This window comes from Ceratina calcarata, unplaced genomic scaffold, assembly GCF_001652005.2.
Source record: "Ceratina calcarata isolate Rehan_Ccalc_2016 unplaced genomic scaffold, ASM165200v1 scaffold171, whole genome shotgun sequence".
Lineage (NCBI taxonomy): Eukaryota > Metazoa > Arthropoda > Insecta > Hymenoptera > Apidae > Ceratina > Ceratina calcarata.
This window is the reverse complement of record NW_017138459.1, coordinates 428,990-448,030: the sequence shown is the minus strand read 5'-3', so window position 1 is coordinate 448,030 and position 19,041 is coordinate 428,990. Positions and strand designations below refer to the sequence as shown.

Sequence of the window (19,041 nt, the reverse complement as noted above, 5' to 3'; positions counted from 1 at the left end):
TCGGCATTCTCGCCAGAGGCACGCTCGCTGGTTTCTCGATCCCGCGAGAAGTCGACGAGAAGAAATCTCGAGGCCGGAGACCTTCGTTCGCGAGAGCTTGCGAAACGACGCGAGTAACAGATACCCGTTCGATCTATTAGGATGAATCGTAGAAACGTCGTTCGATGGAACAGTTTCTGCGATTCGACGACATTATTCACTGTACGCGCCGCGGAGGAATTCTGGACGGCGCCTCGCGTGTCTTGCAAATATAGATGTTCCAGTTGGCATCGGTACAGGAAAGATCAACGTGTCTAGCCAACGTCGATACCAACGCTGCACGCACACCATTCGCATTCTATGCGTATATACGTCCAAGTAGCTACTACGTAAAAATTGCATCACGTCACGTCACGTTACAAAGGAATATTTCACGATTGCGACCCGCTTCAGGCGTGGGTGTTTGAAGGGGACTTGAAATTTCGATAACTCGTAACTTCATTCGAAATCGCGTGATTCGGAACATCGCAGTTCGCGGCTCGTATCGGTGAAGAAATGGCGCACCCAGTAGCTGGTATTCCGCTTCGGATAAATCCGAGAAAATTGCAGGCATGCGGAACATCGCCGTTCTCTTTCTTTCATCGGGAATTTCAAACGCGGCCGCGCGACAGCTGCGATTTAGGCAGGCGACCGTGGCAAAGGCGTGAGCACGCATACGCGAGAGGCTCTTCCTAACGATACTCACGTTATGCGTTCTTGGGACAGTTCTCGAGGAGAGAGAGGACGATCGGAGAACGGAGCGTAGAAAATTGAAAATTAATGAACGGTGCTCGATGGTCGCGCACCAGTGCGTACCGCGTGCGCATATTTTTCGACTCCGTCACGGTGATTTCCTTTTAGCGGTATTTTCGTACATTGGAAATGAGAAAATTCACGGTACGTCCGGATTCCCTGCTGTCCTTACTTTGAAAAAGACGTCGCGAGCCGAATAATTTATCTTCGCCATTGCAGGGAATCAAATATTTGGTGTTTATGAGAATTGAGAGAATTAGAGTCGTCGATCGATTGGGACAGCTTACTTCCTTAGATGGTAGAGCAGTCGCCTAACAAGCGGAAAGTCCTTGGTTTGATTCCCAGACCAACAGAAAAGCGATCGGCCGTCTTTTCTCCCATATAATCGAACGCGGACTCGTTCGATCAACAAGAGGCGGTCAATAACGTAATAAAATGCTTGATTGCGCGAATTGCGAACGCATCGACGAATACTCGGGGCGCGGAACTGTTACGTAAACGCGGAGGCGCGAACGGCCTCGTTTCAATTTCGGAGTTTCCTCGTTGCGTAATCGCGCGCGACGAATTGTCCCCTTGCGGCGATTGCGGGTCGTTCGGTTCCGAAACGAGGAAACGAGTCGGTTCCTACGGCCTACGGTAATTCCTCTCGTCCGTTACAGTTCCCATACCCGCGGAACAGGTTACGGTCCTGTCGACGACTCGCATGTTCGCGCACGATTCCTCCTTTTTTTTGCGCTATATCAGCTGCGTATGGAGCGCGTAGTACGGAATTGTGTCGCCTGACGGTTCTACCTCGTTTTAAAACGTTCCTCACGCTACTCGCTTTCGGTTGCACATATCCATTCATGTGTGCGCGTCGCCGTTCTTGAAACGCGATCGTCTAATTTCCGCGAACGAAATTCATGCCTGCGATAACCTAAACCTAGTTAAAACGAGGTTCGAGTTACGCGCGTTAAATCGACTTGGCTTCGTTTCGAATTTAGGTTCGACGCGGACGGTTTACGCCAGCGTTTACCACGCTACGATCCTACGTTTATTTAATTCTGAATAACGAAGAAGCGAACGTGTGATTGCGTTGCGGTAACGCTGCACTGCATAGCGCGTTGCGTATATGGGATTTCGGGACAAAAATCATAACTTTTGAACTAATCAACATTCGGTCTAAATATCTTCACATATTGTTGTCGATAGTTTTACGTTTTTTTGCAATCTGCCACGGCACAATACATCCGCATACATTGTGCTAATAAAAGGATCGATCCTATTGGAAATGAGATAATAAATGAAACGCCTTTTATATAACTACTACTATTATTTTTATTTTAACGACTTGGGAGGACGTTCGTACGCTGGAAAAAACGCACTGCAAGTGAAGCAGAGTCTACTGTTTTTAAGAACATTTCGGGAACCAATTAGAGAAAACTAGACTCTGCACCCTGACCCTGTACAGTCTTCATGACCCAGACCTCCAGTAATAAACAGTCTCATGCTAATTAGCTCAATATCCTCGTGTTAAAAACCCAGTGTGCTGAGAGTAGTGTCTTTCACACAAGATTCATTTTCATTTTCTATGTCATTAAATAATCCAACACTTTCCGTAAAAAAAATATCAACTCCGAATAAGTCTTTTGACTTGCACGCAAGGTAGCAGGGCATCGTGATTCGTTTGTTTATATCTTCAATTATTAATTTGTTTCTTCTAATATAATTCTTATAATAAATTCTTCTAATTCTGCATTTCTTATTGTAGTAATAGACATTTAAGAACCATGATGATGATTTTAAGTCCCAACATAGAATTTGATTTTTTTTTTATCTTTACCCTGTGACAATGCGTTGTGCACTGTCGTAAATTTGGATCCCGATTTAGGTTCTTGTTCGTTCGAATGAATTGCGGGCCGAGAAGATTGATGGACGTTGAAAGCGATCTCTGCGTGTTATCGGACGATAGGATCAATTTCTAATGGGATTGCGACGAATTCGCGGTACGCGACGAGCTCGAAGCGATTGAAATTTTTCGCATTCCACATTTCACCGTTCTTCGTTTGAAATTCGAACGGCGTCGTATTTTCGGCAAGAATTCCCAGGATATTCCGCGTTACTGGACGCTCGCCGTTCGTAAAAATAGCGGAACGCGTTCGAAGGCGCGTGCCGCTGCTCGGCACCATCGCATTCTTCTCGTCGCGTCGGAATACCTACTTTCGAATTTCGCATTTCCTGGAATTCTCCTCCGATCGAATTTCGGGAATGGATCGTGTAGGCGTGTCAGCGATACTTAGACCGATGGCGACAAGGTCACTGGAAATCCAGCCAACCGTGGCAAGGACGGTCTGATCGAAACTGGCATATGATTAAAAAACGTAGTTACAGCACATATGGAAATTGTCATTTCTAATTCTGTTACATTTGCAAGGTACCTATGATACTCGGTCGTCTTTTTATTCAAAACAGATTGTTTTCATTGAAATAATGACCAGAGCGTGTCAGATTTGATTTTCCTCTTTCTGAAGAGGTACCTGACGACCGAGGAATATTTGTATTTAAGGTCGAAAAGTAACTCCATGTTTTTAGCTAATTTTATGGGTAACATTGACAGTTTACCTTATCGCGTAGCTACTGGAGTCTACCCATTTAAGCATGTGAATTTGCTGAAGGATTATACGAGGGTTCATACCCGTTTAATAAAGTATAATCTATTAGTATTGTTGTTGTAATTATTATTATTATTATCATTGCACACGACGCCGATTATTCTATCGATATCTATTGGATGTTAGATTCGTCGTTTGTTCGATTCGCAGCTGCAACGGTCGCGACTCGACGGAACGCATCGCGGTAGGGTCAGGTAACGCGTACACGGTAACTCCCGTGACATTGTCGTCACGAGACGTGACGAGTCCGATTCTACTTTTCGCCGAGGGTAAACGTCAAAGAGGAAACAGTGTCGCGTATTATTAGGTGCGATGTTCAATTTGCAGCGTCTGGGTCGGGATCGGTGATAGGCAGGGACCCGCTTCCGCCGAGGGCCGTCAGTACCTCGCAGCTGGTCCAGAGACGATCACCGCAAATCCAGCCACCGGCCATGGCCACGGTGTCTACTCTCCCTTTGACGAGGAACAACGCGGCGCATAGACAGTCGCCGTTACCACTGCATCAATCCACCCCCAGATCGATCAGGCAATCGGAAAACGATTTTACCGATTCGCACTTGTTGCGGGTCGCCAGTAGCGGCGACGTCGTCGGTACAGGATCATCCCCCGTGTAAGTGCGAATAGCGCGATACTCGTTTGCTCCCGTGAAGCTCGAGTCACCTCGATCGATCCTTATCTCGGCGTGTGCGCCGCGGGTCGAATTCGATCTCCCCATTGAGCCATGTAAATCAACTGGAGTGCGAACAGGAGACGTGGGATGCCCACCGACAAAGCGGTAGCCTTAGGGGGCATGTTTCCTCTTTGGTGGCATTGACAAGGCCAGGACGATCTTCATTGTGACAAATAAAGAAATTCGATATTCAGTATTCTTTCTAGGTGTATAATGCATATTTTTTATGTTCGACTCTAACGTGATCTTTAACACTAAATGGTCGGTTTCAAACTTCTTTTTATTTATTTATCTATTACACGGGTTAACAAGAACTACCCCTTTTTATATACATGGGATGAGAAGTCTAAACGAGCAGTAGAATTAAAGTAATCGATTTCATAGAAAATTTTACAGGCTGTCATTGACATTAAAACAACACATACGCTAATCTACTCTTATGGTTTTTGACAGCCGTTCGCACTGTACTTGTTTTATAAAAGCTCAATGATTCTTTCTGGAGATAATGAACGAAGCGACGGTGATGATACTGGATAACGATCGATTCGGTATGAAATTTCGCAGAATGAACAACTTTGACGGGAAGGACCCTAGGCTGACGTCGTCGATCGGACGTTCGACCGTCCAACGACTGACGAGTCCGGCTGGTCAATTACGGCACGTTCCATACAATGATCGACGAGTCTCCAGCTCTTGCGACAGCGACGTACGAATTCACAGCCCGAGTGAGTGACCTTCGTCATTCGTCGATTCGTTGCACGCACTCGCCCTGTTCCCCGTTCGTTCCGAAATATTGTCACCTTTGTATGATATTAATTTTATAAAAAAAAAAGGACTAATTGCCCGTTTATGAATAATTGAATGAAATGAGTGAATGAATGAATGAATGAACGAAATACAGCAAATAGTTACGCAAATTTCCGCAATTCGTTTCGGTCGACTTCGATCCGACAACGTACGCGTTTCCGATTGCATCCAATTATCAAACTAATTGAAGCGCGTAGATCTTCGAACACGGTTCCTCGCGAGACTCTGATAGTTTCCTCGCTTATCCGCAGTCGAGAGGCAAATGGCGAGTCCGCTCGGGAGGGAAGCGGACCGAAGCAGCGGTAGCGGCAGCGGCAGCGGTCGCGGTAGTGTTACCAGACAAAATCAGTACGCGTGGGAGTGCAACGAGTTGCTGCAGAAGCGGGTGAGTACGGAGGAAACGACGTTCGTCGTAGAACGGGAACGTTCGAGTGGATTGGCATGGTTTGGCATGGAAAGAGAAATTAGTCGATTCGGCTTTGGCCGATTAGTCGCTTCTTCTCTCACACTCTCTCCCTTTCTCCTCTGTTTCTTTCCCTACTCCCGTTTAGCGGGTACTCGCGCATTACGATTAAACGCGAACTTTCATCATTTTTTCCGGATGGCACCGCTAGAATCGCTAGTTTCTATAGCACCCTCGAGACCTCATAAACGGAGAACGCGGACGTCGCACAAAAATTTCGTTAGTGAAATCGATTAAAGATTGAACCATCGCTCCGGGCGAGTCGACGCGATCGAAGGTAGTTTCGCGTTATGCGTGCAATTAATTCGGAAATTCTGACCCTCGGGCGATCAACGTCTATCGGAGTTTCGTGGAAAACGTCGAAGTCTTCTCGTTGCTTCGAGGACGCGGGACGCGAGACGCGGGTAGGGTTTTCGCGAGGATGTAACGCGCGACTCGATGCAGGAGAAAAGAACGATGGGGCGGTTCGCGAGTGACCCGCGAAGGAAAAGGACGGAAAGAGCAAATGGAAGGAGCTACGTGACTGAAAGAAGAGACGATGGACGGACGAAGAGGAGAAGGATAGAGGGAAAGCAAGGTCCAGGGTCGATTCTGCATACGGTCGGCAGTGGTCGGCGATGGTCAGCGAGGGCACCGTGCCAGGGAACTGCGGACGAGCTTTTAAGCTTCCCTCTCAACGGAAGAAACGTTCGAAGGACGAGGCGAGGGAGCGAGATTGTCCTCTCGAACACGTTCGAACTCGATTAACTCAGAATTTATGGATTTCAAAATTACCCGACGTCGGAGCTATTCTCCGTCGCGGAAAAAATGAAAATGAATACGATATGACGACCACTTACCCCGACAGACGAAAGTAAAGACGAAAATACGTTCGAAGGTAAATTGAATATGTACGTTGCTACTATTTGAATGACTCTGTTAGAAGAAGGGAAGGTAGGAAACGTTGGGACCAAAACGTTCTGACGAATTTCGAAAGAAAGTCGATTCACCCAGATACGATTGCCCTAAAGGAGGCGAGAACTGAGCACATTTACCTGAATCGTTAGACACTTCCTGACGCGTGATCCAACCAGAAGAGAGCGAAAGCTAAAACAGTTGGATCGCAGGAGTATGAAAGTACAAAAGGGACGTCTCGCGGTTGGAAATGCCGCTTTAGAAGCGAGGAGCATAGACCCGCGCGTGGTCGAGACTCGAGACGAAGCCAGCCAGATCCGAGGTGAAACGAGAACGAAACGGGAACGTGACGAGAGAAGAGGGGAAGAGGAGAGTCGAGGAACCACGGTGGTGCATGCCGGGATCGCCGGACGCCGGATACCTGCAGCGGACAGGTCGAGTCGATTCGAGGTCCGATCGGGAACCGTGTGTACCGCGCCAGTCTTTCAAAGTCTTCCTTCGCCGGCTTTTGTTCTACTCGTTCTGATCGCGTTTGTCAATTTCTTCTGTTCCGGCTCGATGGATGGACGCGCAGCCAGGACCAAAATCGATCGCGAGTGAATCACCAGGTACGAGAGACGCCGCTGGTATCCACGATCGTTTCTCAGCGTCCGCGTCTGGACGCGCTGACATCGCGTCGAAGCGTACCGGACGTAAATACGTAGGAGTCACGTCGAACCGCGCGTCTGTTCTTTTCGCGACGTGCAGCGATTCGCGAATGGACGATTTCCACGCTGTTTCGAACGACGTCGGTCTTATCGTCAAATATATACGCGATTACACGTTTGTCAAATCATTGGTCTTTGATGTATTTCGAGAAGAACGAGCATTTCGTGGACGTCTGGAGAACGAATTAATTCGACGAGGAGATGAGATGCCGGTATGCCGTATAGATTTTTAATTAAAGTTCCTCGCGCGATCAGCGCGAGTATGCGCGTGCGTATACTCGAGGAGTCTCGGGCAATCTCTTCGAGCATCCGAGGATACGAACGAATAATCACGAGAAACGTTGCGACTACGGAAACAAGGACGTTGGCTCACCGATAAAACTGGCTTGTCTATATCCTCCCGCTGTTCCTCAATTCGTACGGATGGTATCCCAACGCGTCAGGATTAGAACGGACGGATTTCATGGCTCGATAGAGGAAAAGTAAAATAAACGAGTGTCGGCTCAGATCCACCATCGTTTGTAAGCAAAACCGAAATACAGATTGAACAGAAAAAAACAGATCGAACTCGCAAAACGACAAGACCGAACAAAACTCTTGCAAACACATGACGAAATACCTCAGAAGAAAGTGGCTGATTGATATATCTGGATTTCAGATGTATCGACTATTCAGTTTTTCAGAGTCTGGAAAACGGTCAAGCCTGAGGTCCAAGTAATAGACACCTTCACGTGTCTCGCACATTGTCGTTCTTAATCCTCTCTTCGATCTTTCTTATTTTTTTACACATTCGATGTTCGAAATCTTCTTATTGACAATCTATAAAACGTTGCAATTGACCAAGTGCGACGTTCGACCAACGAAACCCTACCTCGCTCGACGTCTCCGCTGGCCAACGTTTTACACGTCCTCCTCTACTCTCGTTCCTCCCATGCCAATCGCACGGAATCTGAATCGTCGTCGTAAACGCCGATGGATTCTTTGACGACGTTTACGAGGTGAAATAATTCGGTGTAACGCTTCGCTTGACCAACCGCACTAGTCACAGTTTTCACGTTCAGTCGATCGCGCGCCTTTCTTCCATTTACATACATACTTATACCATTTACATACCACGTAGGTGTGTAGCTGCTCGTGCTTTCGATCATCTCGTTCGAACCGCAAATCGGAATGCGACCCGCATAGCATTTAACGTTGTTCAACCAAAAAATTAGATCGCCCCTGCGCGAGAGAAATTGTGTGTGACGCGTAGATAGAATCGGAACGACGATCACGAAGGACGAGTCAGTCGGTGAATCTTCAGATTTGTCGTTAGTCGAAAGACCGGACGTAAGTATCCGCGGGAGGATCGGATCGGGCTGCTCGTGGAAACACCGAATTGTTCGCCACCCTCGTTCGCCTTGTTCGCCGCTCGTGCGGCGGAGAAGCACGGTCGAGGTGTAAACGCCGTTTGGGAAAAATACGCGATCGTTAACGAGAGATGATTGCATGCCTCGACAGAGCAACGCGGGCTGCCAACGAATAGAGAGCAGCGGGCATCCCGGGACCCAGGCGGGCGTGGTTCGCTTTTCCGCCGGCGAACTCCTCGGTAGGACTCACGAGGAGCTGGTGCTACTGCTGATACAATTGCGACGTCAGAACGCGATTATCTACAAAGCGATGGAGACCTGCCAGGTGGAGATCGAGGCACAGGTCCGGAGTTTTAAAACTTTCGAGGGATCGACCCGTTTCGGGATAGATTCCATCGCGATGGAGACGTCGGAGGAGCCAGCCTTGCCGCGCTCGTACCGACGCGAGGCGACTACGTGTCTATATCTCTTTTCTCTCGTTGTTCTCGACGTTTGCTAGATTCTTACTTGTCTGTTTACTTTTGCTGGTCGATAGACACAGATACGGAGAACCGTGGACGTTGCACGAACGTACAAACGTAACGTACGCGCGACTTATACATATTTCATGGATCGAATATCGCTTACGCACGTGCAGCGCGTCCTCGGTTTACGCATAGGTTGCGAGCTCGTTTTCGTCCCTTCGTTTTTACCTTTTCGAAATGGCCTATGCGAATAAATTTAAACTATCTCATTCGCGATTTATTCTATATAATAGAATTATTTCCTTTCATATAAAAGGATTTTTTAATCCGTGAAATAAATAACTTATTGCCGCTCCGTTCGATTCGATTTGACCCGTAAAATCGTCCATAAAATCGAGGCGATAAGTGGAATAACGACGACGAGAGGTACGCGGTTCGTCGCGTCGGGAGAATCGTCACGTTAGAGGAGTTCGATAGCGACGTCCTACGTAAATTTATTAGGTATCGTCGGATTTAAAACGGTGCGATCTTTTATGATCCGCAGGCTAGATTGGCGGAACTCGATACACCGCGGCGGCTGGAGAACCTTCGGAAACTGGACGAATTGAAAAAGCACCTTATGGATCTGGAGAAGCAGGTAAACGTTTTACGTAAATTGGCGCAAGAACATTTTCGTCACGCGGATTCTAAACGAAGTGAGACGCGAGTTGACGATTCCTTCATCGGACAGAGATCGGCGACGTTTATTTCTTTCCGTGTTTACGCGTAGTACGAGAAGGGCAAGCCGCTGGTGAACCTCGTTGACAATATGGTGAAGCTGGGATCCTTGTACAATCCTAACACCGTGAACGGGATCGGTAGCGTCACGGGCGCAGGTTCGCGCCACGACTTGACGCACGACGGCGCGAGAGATCATCGGTTGGAGTTCAATCAGAAGATTCAAGAGCAGCGTTTACTCGCGGAGGAACGCAGGGACTGGGATCGACTGAGCCCCGATCACGGACAGTTACAGGTATCCAGTCTATTCGAGTTTACTTCAAGTTTATGTCGCATAGAAATGGTAAGGTCATCGCATATCGATCGTCGAAATCGTGTATCTTGTCAAGCGGAAAGCGTGACAATGCGTAGTAACGCGAAATATGCCACTTACTCTCGTCATATTCGGAGATCGTGACGATCGCGATGCGAGAACACGACACCGACGGTACGGCGCGGCGGAATCGCGCGATTCCGGTTGAAACGAGACTCCGCGGTTTTGCTCTCGCGCTTGGAATGCGAAACTCGAAGGTTACCACCGGTTCGCTTTTCTGTCGTAGGCCAAGGTGCAGCAGCTCTACAAGCTGGATCGGTTGCTCCAGGAGGAATCCGGGACGCTTCACAGTCTTCAACAAGACAAGGCGAGTAATCTTACACCGAAGCGAATCTACTGCTTCTACCGAGAAGACCCTTCTTCTTTCTTATCTTTTCTTATTAAATTCTAAATCGTCGCATCGACGAAATACCGCCGGACTCGCGCGGCGGTACCCAACGCGCAGTTCGAAAGTGGGGCGTCGCGTGTGAAAAGAAATCGTGGTGCAAAATCGAAATAAAGTGGTGCGCGTTTTACGAGAAGCTGGAGGGAACGGCTGGTTCGTTGACGATATAACGAATGGGATACGCGATGGTAAAGACAAATATTTCACGTACGTTCGAAGATAAAAGAAATTTTATGCTCGTCTATCGCTGCTAATCGCGCTGACGAAGCATCTGGATTTACACTTCCTTCGAACTACCTTCGATAGAGTTCCGATATTCCATTAAATTCGGCGACTTCCACCGAAACCGACGATCGACAAATTATTTTTGCCTCGCTGCTCGTCTCGAGTTATCTCGGTAACGAACGAAATGAACGGTCGTTGCGACTACTACTACGACTACGACGTATCTTTACGTCCTATTAGAAAACCCACGGCGTACGCCCATGGTTTTCAAGCGAATTTGAACGATTTCTCGATTGCAGGAGATGTTGGAGAAAGCTTTGGGTGGTCTCCGGCACAAACTGCAGGGCAACAGGAGTAATTTGGCGGAAACCGAGAGATACAGGAAGCAGCAACTTCTCCTAGAAAGAGAGCTCAGCAGAGTGAGAGCGCTGCTGGCTCACAATTCCAAGGTAACATACCTTGATTTTGAACGGATCTATGGTATCGTTCGTATAAGTAAGCGGAGATTGATTCGAACGTGAACCGGAACGGAATTTTTCTTAGAAACTCGAGGAAACGGTCGCCGAGAACGCGAGGTTGGAGCAGGAGCTGGTGGTGTTACGACAGAAGCTGCAGGCGTCGAGGAGGTACGCCGGCAATGTGACCAGGGACACTTCGGCCACGACCGGTCCTCTCGAAGCGGAGCTGAGAAGAGTTCAACAATTGGTGGGCGACTTGCAGAGGCAGCGAAAAGAGTTGAGCGTTCAAGTTAGGCAGCTTACCGAGAAGTCACATAGTCTTGTGCAACAAATACGACCGCAACCTCCTTCCGGTGAGCAGCGTATAATTATTTTATTTATTTATAACGATACCCTTTTTTATATTCATAGGATTATAAACCAGCTGTATAATTAAAATAATAGATTATATAAAGAATTATGAGATCTACAGTCCATATTTATGCAATTTAGGAAAAATATCTTTAGTAGTAATGCGAGGCGAAAAAGTATGCATGTAGCTTCCATCATAACGATGTGACTGGAGTCACTAAATATATCCAATAGGTGACAGACTTTATTAACTTTTGCTAAATCTGGAAGTGAATCTCTTAATATAGAAAACTTTGATTGATGGGGCATTCAGTTTAATTCGTGCTAATAAGAGTGGAGCATCAACGACGATCCTATTTTTAAGTTGGTTCGTTTCCTTCGGTTCTCCGAAATAGGATCCGTCAACGTGAGTACCCCTCAAGTTCATCAGTCGAAGAAGCGAACGCAGAACTCGTGGTTGGAGACCGATCTGGACTCCGGGATAACTTTGGACCATGGATTAGATTCGCCGTCGAGTCCGTCACTTTCTTCTTCGCCCTGTGGCAAACAGAACGGTGGACCTTATCTCTCTCATTACGGTTCGACGACGCAGATCAAAGATCCGTCGCCGACGACGCGTCAACAATTGTACCAGCATCCTCATCGGTCGCATCACATGTCTTCGCTCGCGCCTCAATTGCGAGAACAGATTCATCAGCATCAGCTGAAGCAACAGCTTCTCAAGGACCAAATGCAAGGAAAGGGATCTATGATGCAGGCGAACGTTGCTCCCTTGTACGTCAACACGGATTCTAGAATTCAAGGTAAGGATATTGTGTACGACTACGTATTACGTATTTGCATAAGCACGTGTACGATGCTCCATGATTCGTTTTCATGTATAGCTTCGGAAGATGGCATTTCATTGAATGTGACTCGTGAATCGGTAGAAGGGATCGAGAGAATAATTCCGACGCGTATCTTCGTTTCAGAGAACGGTAACCAAGAGGAACGTTTGACTAATGGTACGATTTCTCCACCGGAATATATTCCCCCGCCACCCCCGCCGCCGCTACCCTTGAACGACGATTCCTCGTTGAACGATAATTACAGACAGAACGAGGACAACAAATTTGCCGGTAAGAGAGGCGACGACATGCCGTACGCGTCGATCGAATCATACAACGCGAACGATTATTTTTAAGGCTCGTCGATGCACAACCGTGAGAAGCAGGAGATCAAGACTGTGCGAATCGTGAAACGAGAATCGGAAAGGCGGCAACGCGATCGAGGCGACAGAACTGGGAACATAGGGATTCCGTTGACGAACGGGCTCCAGGCACCTGGCGGTGCGAAGAGGCTCTGCGAAGACGACCTAGGAGGCTCTCAAAAGTTCGAGGTAATCCACGCGCTTTATTCTCCCTATTCGACCAAACGTACGGTTTTGTGGTTTGCAAAAACCGCCGAACGTATAAATGAATATGGAATACAGGCGTGCGTTAACGCGGGTTCAATTTCGGTCGCCTTCACTTTCGATCGATTTATTTATAGAAGGGCCAGTTAGGAAAGGTGATAGAAGAGCCACCGATGATTCACGCGCAGAGCACAGTTCAGCTAACGGAGTTGGACGACGTGCAGTTCCAAAGAAGCATGTCCTTGCCGAGAGGATTCGGCGGACAGCGGCATCAGCATCATCGGCAACCCGAAATTCATCAGGTTCCGGTGGTGCCTCCGCCTAGAAGCGACAGTATGCACGCTTTGAGAACTATGCTGGCGCGACGGAACAAACTCAGGGTGAGCGGCGTCCACCGTTTATTCCTCTTAATAACTTTCAGCACCCCGATGCGCTGTTTTGATCGATTTTTCGTACACTCACGTATCCGTAGACTCTTCGTCTGCCTGATCGTCATAAAGTCTATCTATCCACCGTGCGTACTAACCACGACTTAAGTTTCTGAACGTTGACATGATTAATAATTATCACGTACACGTGCATAGACATACTCGCGGGGACTAACTAATTCGTCGCATGTTACCATTATTTTCGTCGTGAATAATTTTTCATGTTCTCATAATCGCGACTGTACATTCGCGTTGCAAATATGCACAAATTGCCACTTGGACGTATCTTAGTTTATTCGTGTTCAAAGCTGCCAATGTATAGGCACCTACGTTCAGCGCATCGGCACGATTTCAAACATTCTCCGCATCCGATTACCTTTTCGTTTCGTTCATTTCCCTTTTCCATCATTTCGTTCTTTACCCTGCAACGTCTCGTTCGAATCCGACGCGACGCGACGATCTTCCTTTATCTCTGGTCTCATTCGGACGATGGACTGTACCGCAGTTCGACTACCAGGACGGAAGCTCGGACAGTACTCTGTCACCGTACACGGAGAGCCTCGGTTCGAGCTCACACGTCGCTATCGGATCGCCGAATTACTCCACCAGCAGCCCGTCGTACAGCCCAAGCCAGCAGAGTTACCCGCCCGTTCGGGCGAATCAGTCGCCTCGATACTACCCGCCGCCGCCGGCGCCGGCGTTCAGACAATACGAGGCCCATCGACCAAGAGTCCAAGAGCCGACGAGCCCGGAATCGTTCTCGCCGGTGGGCATGGACGGCCAGGCCAGGACGTTAGATTCGACGCTGAACGTAAACGCAGCGTCCAATTCGCCTCAGTTGTCACCGGTGTTCAAAAGCGAGGCCGCAAAACAGATAATCAAGGAGATGACGGAAAGAAAGGTTGACGGGCCGAGGCGGAGGCAGATACCGCGAGAGAAAAGGCGACACTATACCGTATCCAGTAGCAAACCCATCCTCGATCTAGAGGACACCTTCGCCAAGATGGTATTTTTTTTATTTTTATTTCGTTCTCCTGTTTTACGTTCTCGCATTCATCCCTGTTGCGTCACTAATTTACCTATAATATACGTCCGCCCGACTTCGTTTCGCTTTTATTCTAATCTGCTTCGTGTCACGTTCGTTGCTTTCGTCGCGCGCTAATCGTGTGCGTGCAACTGCGACGCGTCGGAGCATCGTAATAACGTTTCGACATCGCGCAGGGAATGGGCAGAGCCAGAGACGATCTGGACATGGAGCGCGCGCTCAGGCCTAGAATCAACGCGCCAGATGTGGTCAGGTCGACTTTAAGTCACAAGGAATTGAAATACAACGAGAGCACCATAGATCAGCTGCTGGGGACACCGAACAAGATCGTCATTCCGGAAAGATACATACCCGAACAGGTAACTAATACTTTGAATCAACCTCGATTTGTAGTGTGTAACGACGATCTGATTGTAGACACCGGAGCTGACCGCGGAGGAGCAGGAGCAGCGGCTGAAGAAAGCCGAAGCGATAAGGAAGATGCTGTCGGAAACAACCGTGACCGCGTCGGATGGAAACGGTACGCGATTTTCTCTTTTCCTTTCATCGAGTTACTTTTACCAACGAACATCCAATTCTTAACTTGGGTCCGCTTCGATCATTCATAGACGACAATATCGTCGAGCAGTCCGATAACTTGAAGAAGAAAGTGGTGGAGGAGAAGAGGCAGAGGAATCACATTTTGCAGTTGAATCAGATTCTGGCGAAACAAGTTATGGAAAAGAGCAAGATGGTGGCGGGTACGTTGAACCCTTAGTCACGATCGTCGAACAGTTAGTTTGTCGGTTTGAACCATTTCGCATGAATCTCGTCGTCATCGAATGAAATTAGCGGTCACCGCCATAGCATGAGACGTTTAAAGCGGTTTTCGCGCCTCCTGCTTATTCAACGCGAAAGGCTTACGCTTAGAGAATACGTTCGTCGAATTTATAGGTATTAATTTCGTTCGCGATACTCGCGCTATTATTTTTATATCCCGCCTCGAGGCTCCCGGTATCGACGTACGTATATATGTACATACATAGTTTTGTTTGCGTAGCGAGTGTTTTTTTGGATTGTTTATTGCTGTGTATAGGTAACCAGGCACACTGAACGACATGCTTTCTCCATACTTCCTTCCCCGTAGGACGCGACACGCGCATCGCATTATCATTTCTTCAGGTTTGTTTTTCTTTTTTATTTTCCTTTTTATTTTTTTTCTCTCTTTCTTCGCGCGTGTGTTTCCCCGTATTCTTTTTCCTCTAACAAGTTTCCCGTTCCACGGTAACCGTCACTTCCTGTTCTGAAACTGACGTTCGTCGGAGAAATAAAACGCTCGACTATCGGCTGTTGGAAAGCAATCGGAAAGAGGGTTGAGAAGACCTAGAGTAGCCACGATGCAGGGTACAGTTTGGTTCTCCGACGAGCGTTTATTATGCGTGATTGAGATTAATTAGCCTGATTCGACAGTGAACGCGCTGGCGACTCTGCCGTTGAAGACCGAATCGAGCTTAGAAGACGACGACCTCTCCCCGGTAACGCCGTTACCGCTCTACCAGCAGAGAGAGAATTATTACTCGTAAGAAGAAGCAGCCGATTTCATCGAATCTGCTCACCAAAAATCGTGTTACCGCAAGAACAAATATTAACTCTACTGCCAACTGGATCAACAAGCGAGTAGATAAAAACACAACGTCTTCTCATCGTGTTCTAACTGTAATCTTGTTTCTTCTCCTTTTTTGTTTTTCACCGTCGTACTAAGAATAAGAAGGGCGACAGTTTTTCCTTTCACATTTTTTACACGTCATTCGCGTACATGATCGTTGATCAAGGAAACACACGTAAGCTAGAAGAATTATCTTTCGGGGGCATTCGGAGCGATCGGTTCCGCGTATCTCGACTCCTGTACATGTACACTTAACGCATATGTAAATGTATACTTGCGATGCGCGTAAACGCAGGTACTACGTTACGAGCGATGATGTAAATATTGGATGCGATGGAATACAATTGAACGAACGGTATCTGTAAAGAAGAGAACGATAAACGTGTATCTGTAAACGATTATGTTAATTATATTTTTTTATTACGCGCACCTTTGATTAACTTTAGTTTACCGTTAGTAATAAGAAACGTTTAGTTGAATACACGTAATTTGTATTTACTATCGTTACTACGCGGAGAGCTTCGAAACGTAAAATTCGTCTGATTCGTCGTTGGGATGGAACAATTTCGTATTCGTATCGATCGAAAGATATTCGTCTACCCCTTGGATCGATCATATTTCGTAATGCATTTGTATTGCAAAAAAAAGAAAATTGTATTCGTACGTTTTTAACGATATACACGTTCTTTATGTATTATGTATAATAGTATACACACAAAATTTTGTCGAGGCGCGCAAAATTCAAGACTAATTACGAGGCCTATACCTACGCGTTTTTCGTACGTAAACTATCGATAGCGATAATCCTAGGTCCTAGGCTCTAAGTCCTAGATCCTGGATCGTAGATCCTCGGTCCCCGGTCGACGCTTACCACGAAATCGATCGACGACGATAATAATAAATTTGATAAGTAGCGATCGCACAGCGGTCACCGCCGTTGTAGTCGTTCAACTAAAAGATATCGGAAAATAGAACAATACAACATAGAATAACGACTCGGCGATGAACGATAGACGAGAAACAATGTACTACCAGGGAATCGAATGCAACACAGTCGTAATTAAAGGTGTGCGAGTACCCGACGCATCGAGTAGCACGATCCTCGTACGGCGTTGCTACATCGAGTGATTTACAGGATTTTAAGGGGAGTAGTGAAGAGTTACTATTTGTGGTGGCATTGTGAGAAATATGAGCGAGATACAAGAGGGGAATAGTAGTAGAGTAACAAAATAATGAGAGAAGAGGAGAAATTCTCAGGAATTTTTCATGACAACGTTGTAATACGTCGGAGCCGGTGATAGTGGAACGAGCTCGGACGAGTACTCGGTACGTCTAAATCTTATAGGATAGCTCGGTGTAGTTACCCAAAGATTTGAATGTACCGAGTTCTCGCTCGAGCTCGCCTGATTCTTGCCTACGCGACCCGATACGTCGGGTACTCCCACACCTCTAGTCGTAATCCTCTAAATTATTCGGATGCTCAACCTCGTTTACTAGAAGACAGCCACCGCGTTGTTGCGTGGCCAATTTCGATACCTACTATGATGATACCTACTAATTGTAAGAAACGGAGTAAAAGAGTATAAATAGTTACTACGATTGTATAGCACGATGAAATAATGAAAACAGTCACTACAAGTAACCGCGTATAATTAGACCTTCGTAATATAGGTAACCATAAGTGAACACGGTGAAATGTGCTCGGTCATACGATACATAGATTCGTAAGCAAAGCTCGCTGTCCACAATATCTAGATATCTAATCCGCTCGTTCGTTTCTTAATATATGAACTAACTGGATTCATCCGACTGCTATAGAATATTCGAATCGTAAACTAAGAAACGCGTAACGTACACCTATTTAGTAATTACGCTTGGAAACGTCCCTTAACACACCGTAAAATAACGTACGTTCCGTATCACGGGATCTTCGCGATTTTCCGAGGTCCATTCCCGTACCGCTTACACTTTATACTTATACACACGCGAGAAACTATCTTCTAGGATTTAATATATACATACGTTACGCGTAAGACACGCGTCCCTTCAACGAGAACAATCGAGTATCGACGTACTCTTCGTATCGACGAAATCATTCCTCGATCCTTCCGGGCTAAATCATGTAACTACCCCCGGTACCTCGTAAATCTATACGCGCTGGTTCAACGGTTTAATTTCTACTTCGATTCTAAAGGATTTCCAAGCCTCCTCACGAACATCATAACCGCGGAAAACGACCCGGTATCATTTTTATGTACATACGCGTATATTCCTAGCGTGGCATTTTCAAGGATCGAGGAACGCGCGTATTTCCAAATTTAATACCCACGTACGGATCTGTTAAAAGCCTAGACGTTATAAGTTAGAACGACGGATAACGTTCCATCGGAGAGTGCCAAATCACGCGATCACGTGCGCATACGTGTGTGTAGAGGAAAAAAGCGGACCGATCGTGGAACGCGACGTCTGCTCGTCAATTAAAATAATAATAATAATAATAATAATAATAATAATAATAATAATAATAATAATAATAATAACGACGTAACGATTAGCAATAAAGACGACGAGATGAGCGATGCGAGCGATTGTTATACGTTAAACGTAGGGGTCTCTCGTCGTCGACGACTGTTCGCTAGGCGAACGAGAAGGGCATCTCGCTAATCACGACGCGCACGTACGTATACTCGTAAGAAGTTGTTTCTATCGCGTAAATATAAAACTCCTCGGTCGACGAGTGCCGGCCGGGAGTAATTTTTTTACGATACACGCGTAGGACGCACACGTTATCGCGACACCGGACCGAACGAACAGATTCGCAAAGAGCTTGTCGTTAGCCGGCGAAGGACGGACTCGATCGTCTTGCCTTTTTAAGAGTTTTTCTCTCGTAGACCGAGAGAGTATACAGCTTTGTTTCCGTTCGGAGAGGCAATCGCACGACCGGCACCCGCGAGGACCGACGACGTCTCCGTTGGTCCGTGACACGCGTAACGTTCGAGCGTGACTGCGATCGCGTACCTACCCGAGCGCAAGTTGGGTCGTTAAGTTTACGATACATATATGTATAACGTCACGAGGAACTAGTGTAAAAAATAAACCTATCTACTGTGAAATGCAGGAACTGTTATTGTTACACGAATGAAATAAAATGTATATAACGTCGGCTGTTCATCTTTCTTTCGTTCTCTCCCTAATGACTCCCTTGTGACTCCCTTGGGATTCCAGAAAAATAGACAATCTTCCAT

General features: G+C 46.9%; 1 protein-coding gene across 7 annotated transcripts in view; it reads left to right on the top strand.

The window, feature by feature from the left end:
* Nucleotides 1-18,959, top strand: part of LOC108632753 (uncharacterized) — a 47,464-nt gene extending 28,505 nt beyond the window's left edge. For 4 of the 7 annotated variants that reach the window (XM_018037517.2, XM_018037510.2, XM_026810713.1 and 1 more), the window contains 18 exons: nt 3,750-4,032; nt 4,657-4,817; nt 5,151-5,284; nt 8,464-8,655; nt 9,321-9,413; nt 9,546-9,788; nt 10,093-10,173; nt 10,776-10,925; nt 11,020-11,287; nt 11,681-12,088; nt 12,257-12,403; nt 12,470-12,663; nt 12,816-13,058; nt 13,612-14,112; nt 14,328-14,510; nt 14,569-14,671; nt 14,760-14,891; nt 15,601-18,959. In XM_018037517.2, the coding sequence (XP_017893006.1) occupies nt 3,750-4,032; nt 4,657-4,817; nt 5,151-5,284; nt 8,464-8,655; nt 9,321-9,413; nt 9,546-9,788; nt 10,093-10,173; nt 10,776-10,925; nt 11,020-11,287; nt 11,681-12,088; nt 12,257-12,403; nt 12,470-12,663; nt 12,816-13,058; nt 13,612-14,112; nt 14,328-14,510; nt 14,569-14,671; nt 14,760-14,891; nt 15,601-15,713 (3,629 nt within the window). In that variant the 3' untranslated portion in view covers nt 15,714-18,959. Of the gene's footprint in view, nt 1-3,749; nt 4,033-4,656; nt 4,818-5,150; nt 5,285-8,463; nt 8,656-9,320; nt 9,414-9,545; nt 9,789-10,092; nt 10,174-10,775; nt 10,926-11,019; nt 11,288-11,680; nt 12,089-12,256; nt 12,404-12,469; nt 12,664-12,815; nt 13,059-13,611; nt 14,113-14,327; nt 14,511-14,568; nt 14,672-14,759; nt 14,892-15,226; nt 15,313-15,600 lie in introns of all 7 variants that reach the window. The other 3 variants (XR_003388665.1, XM_018037516.2, XM_018037518.2) reach the window with 3 other exon arrangements.
* The last annotated feature ends 82 nt before the right edge of the window (nt 18,960-19,041 follow it).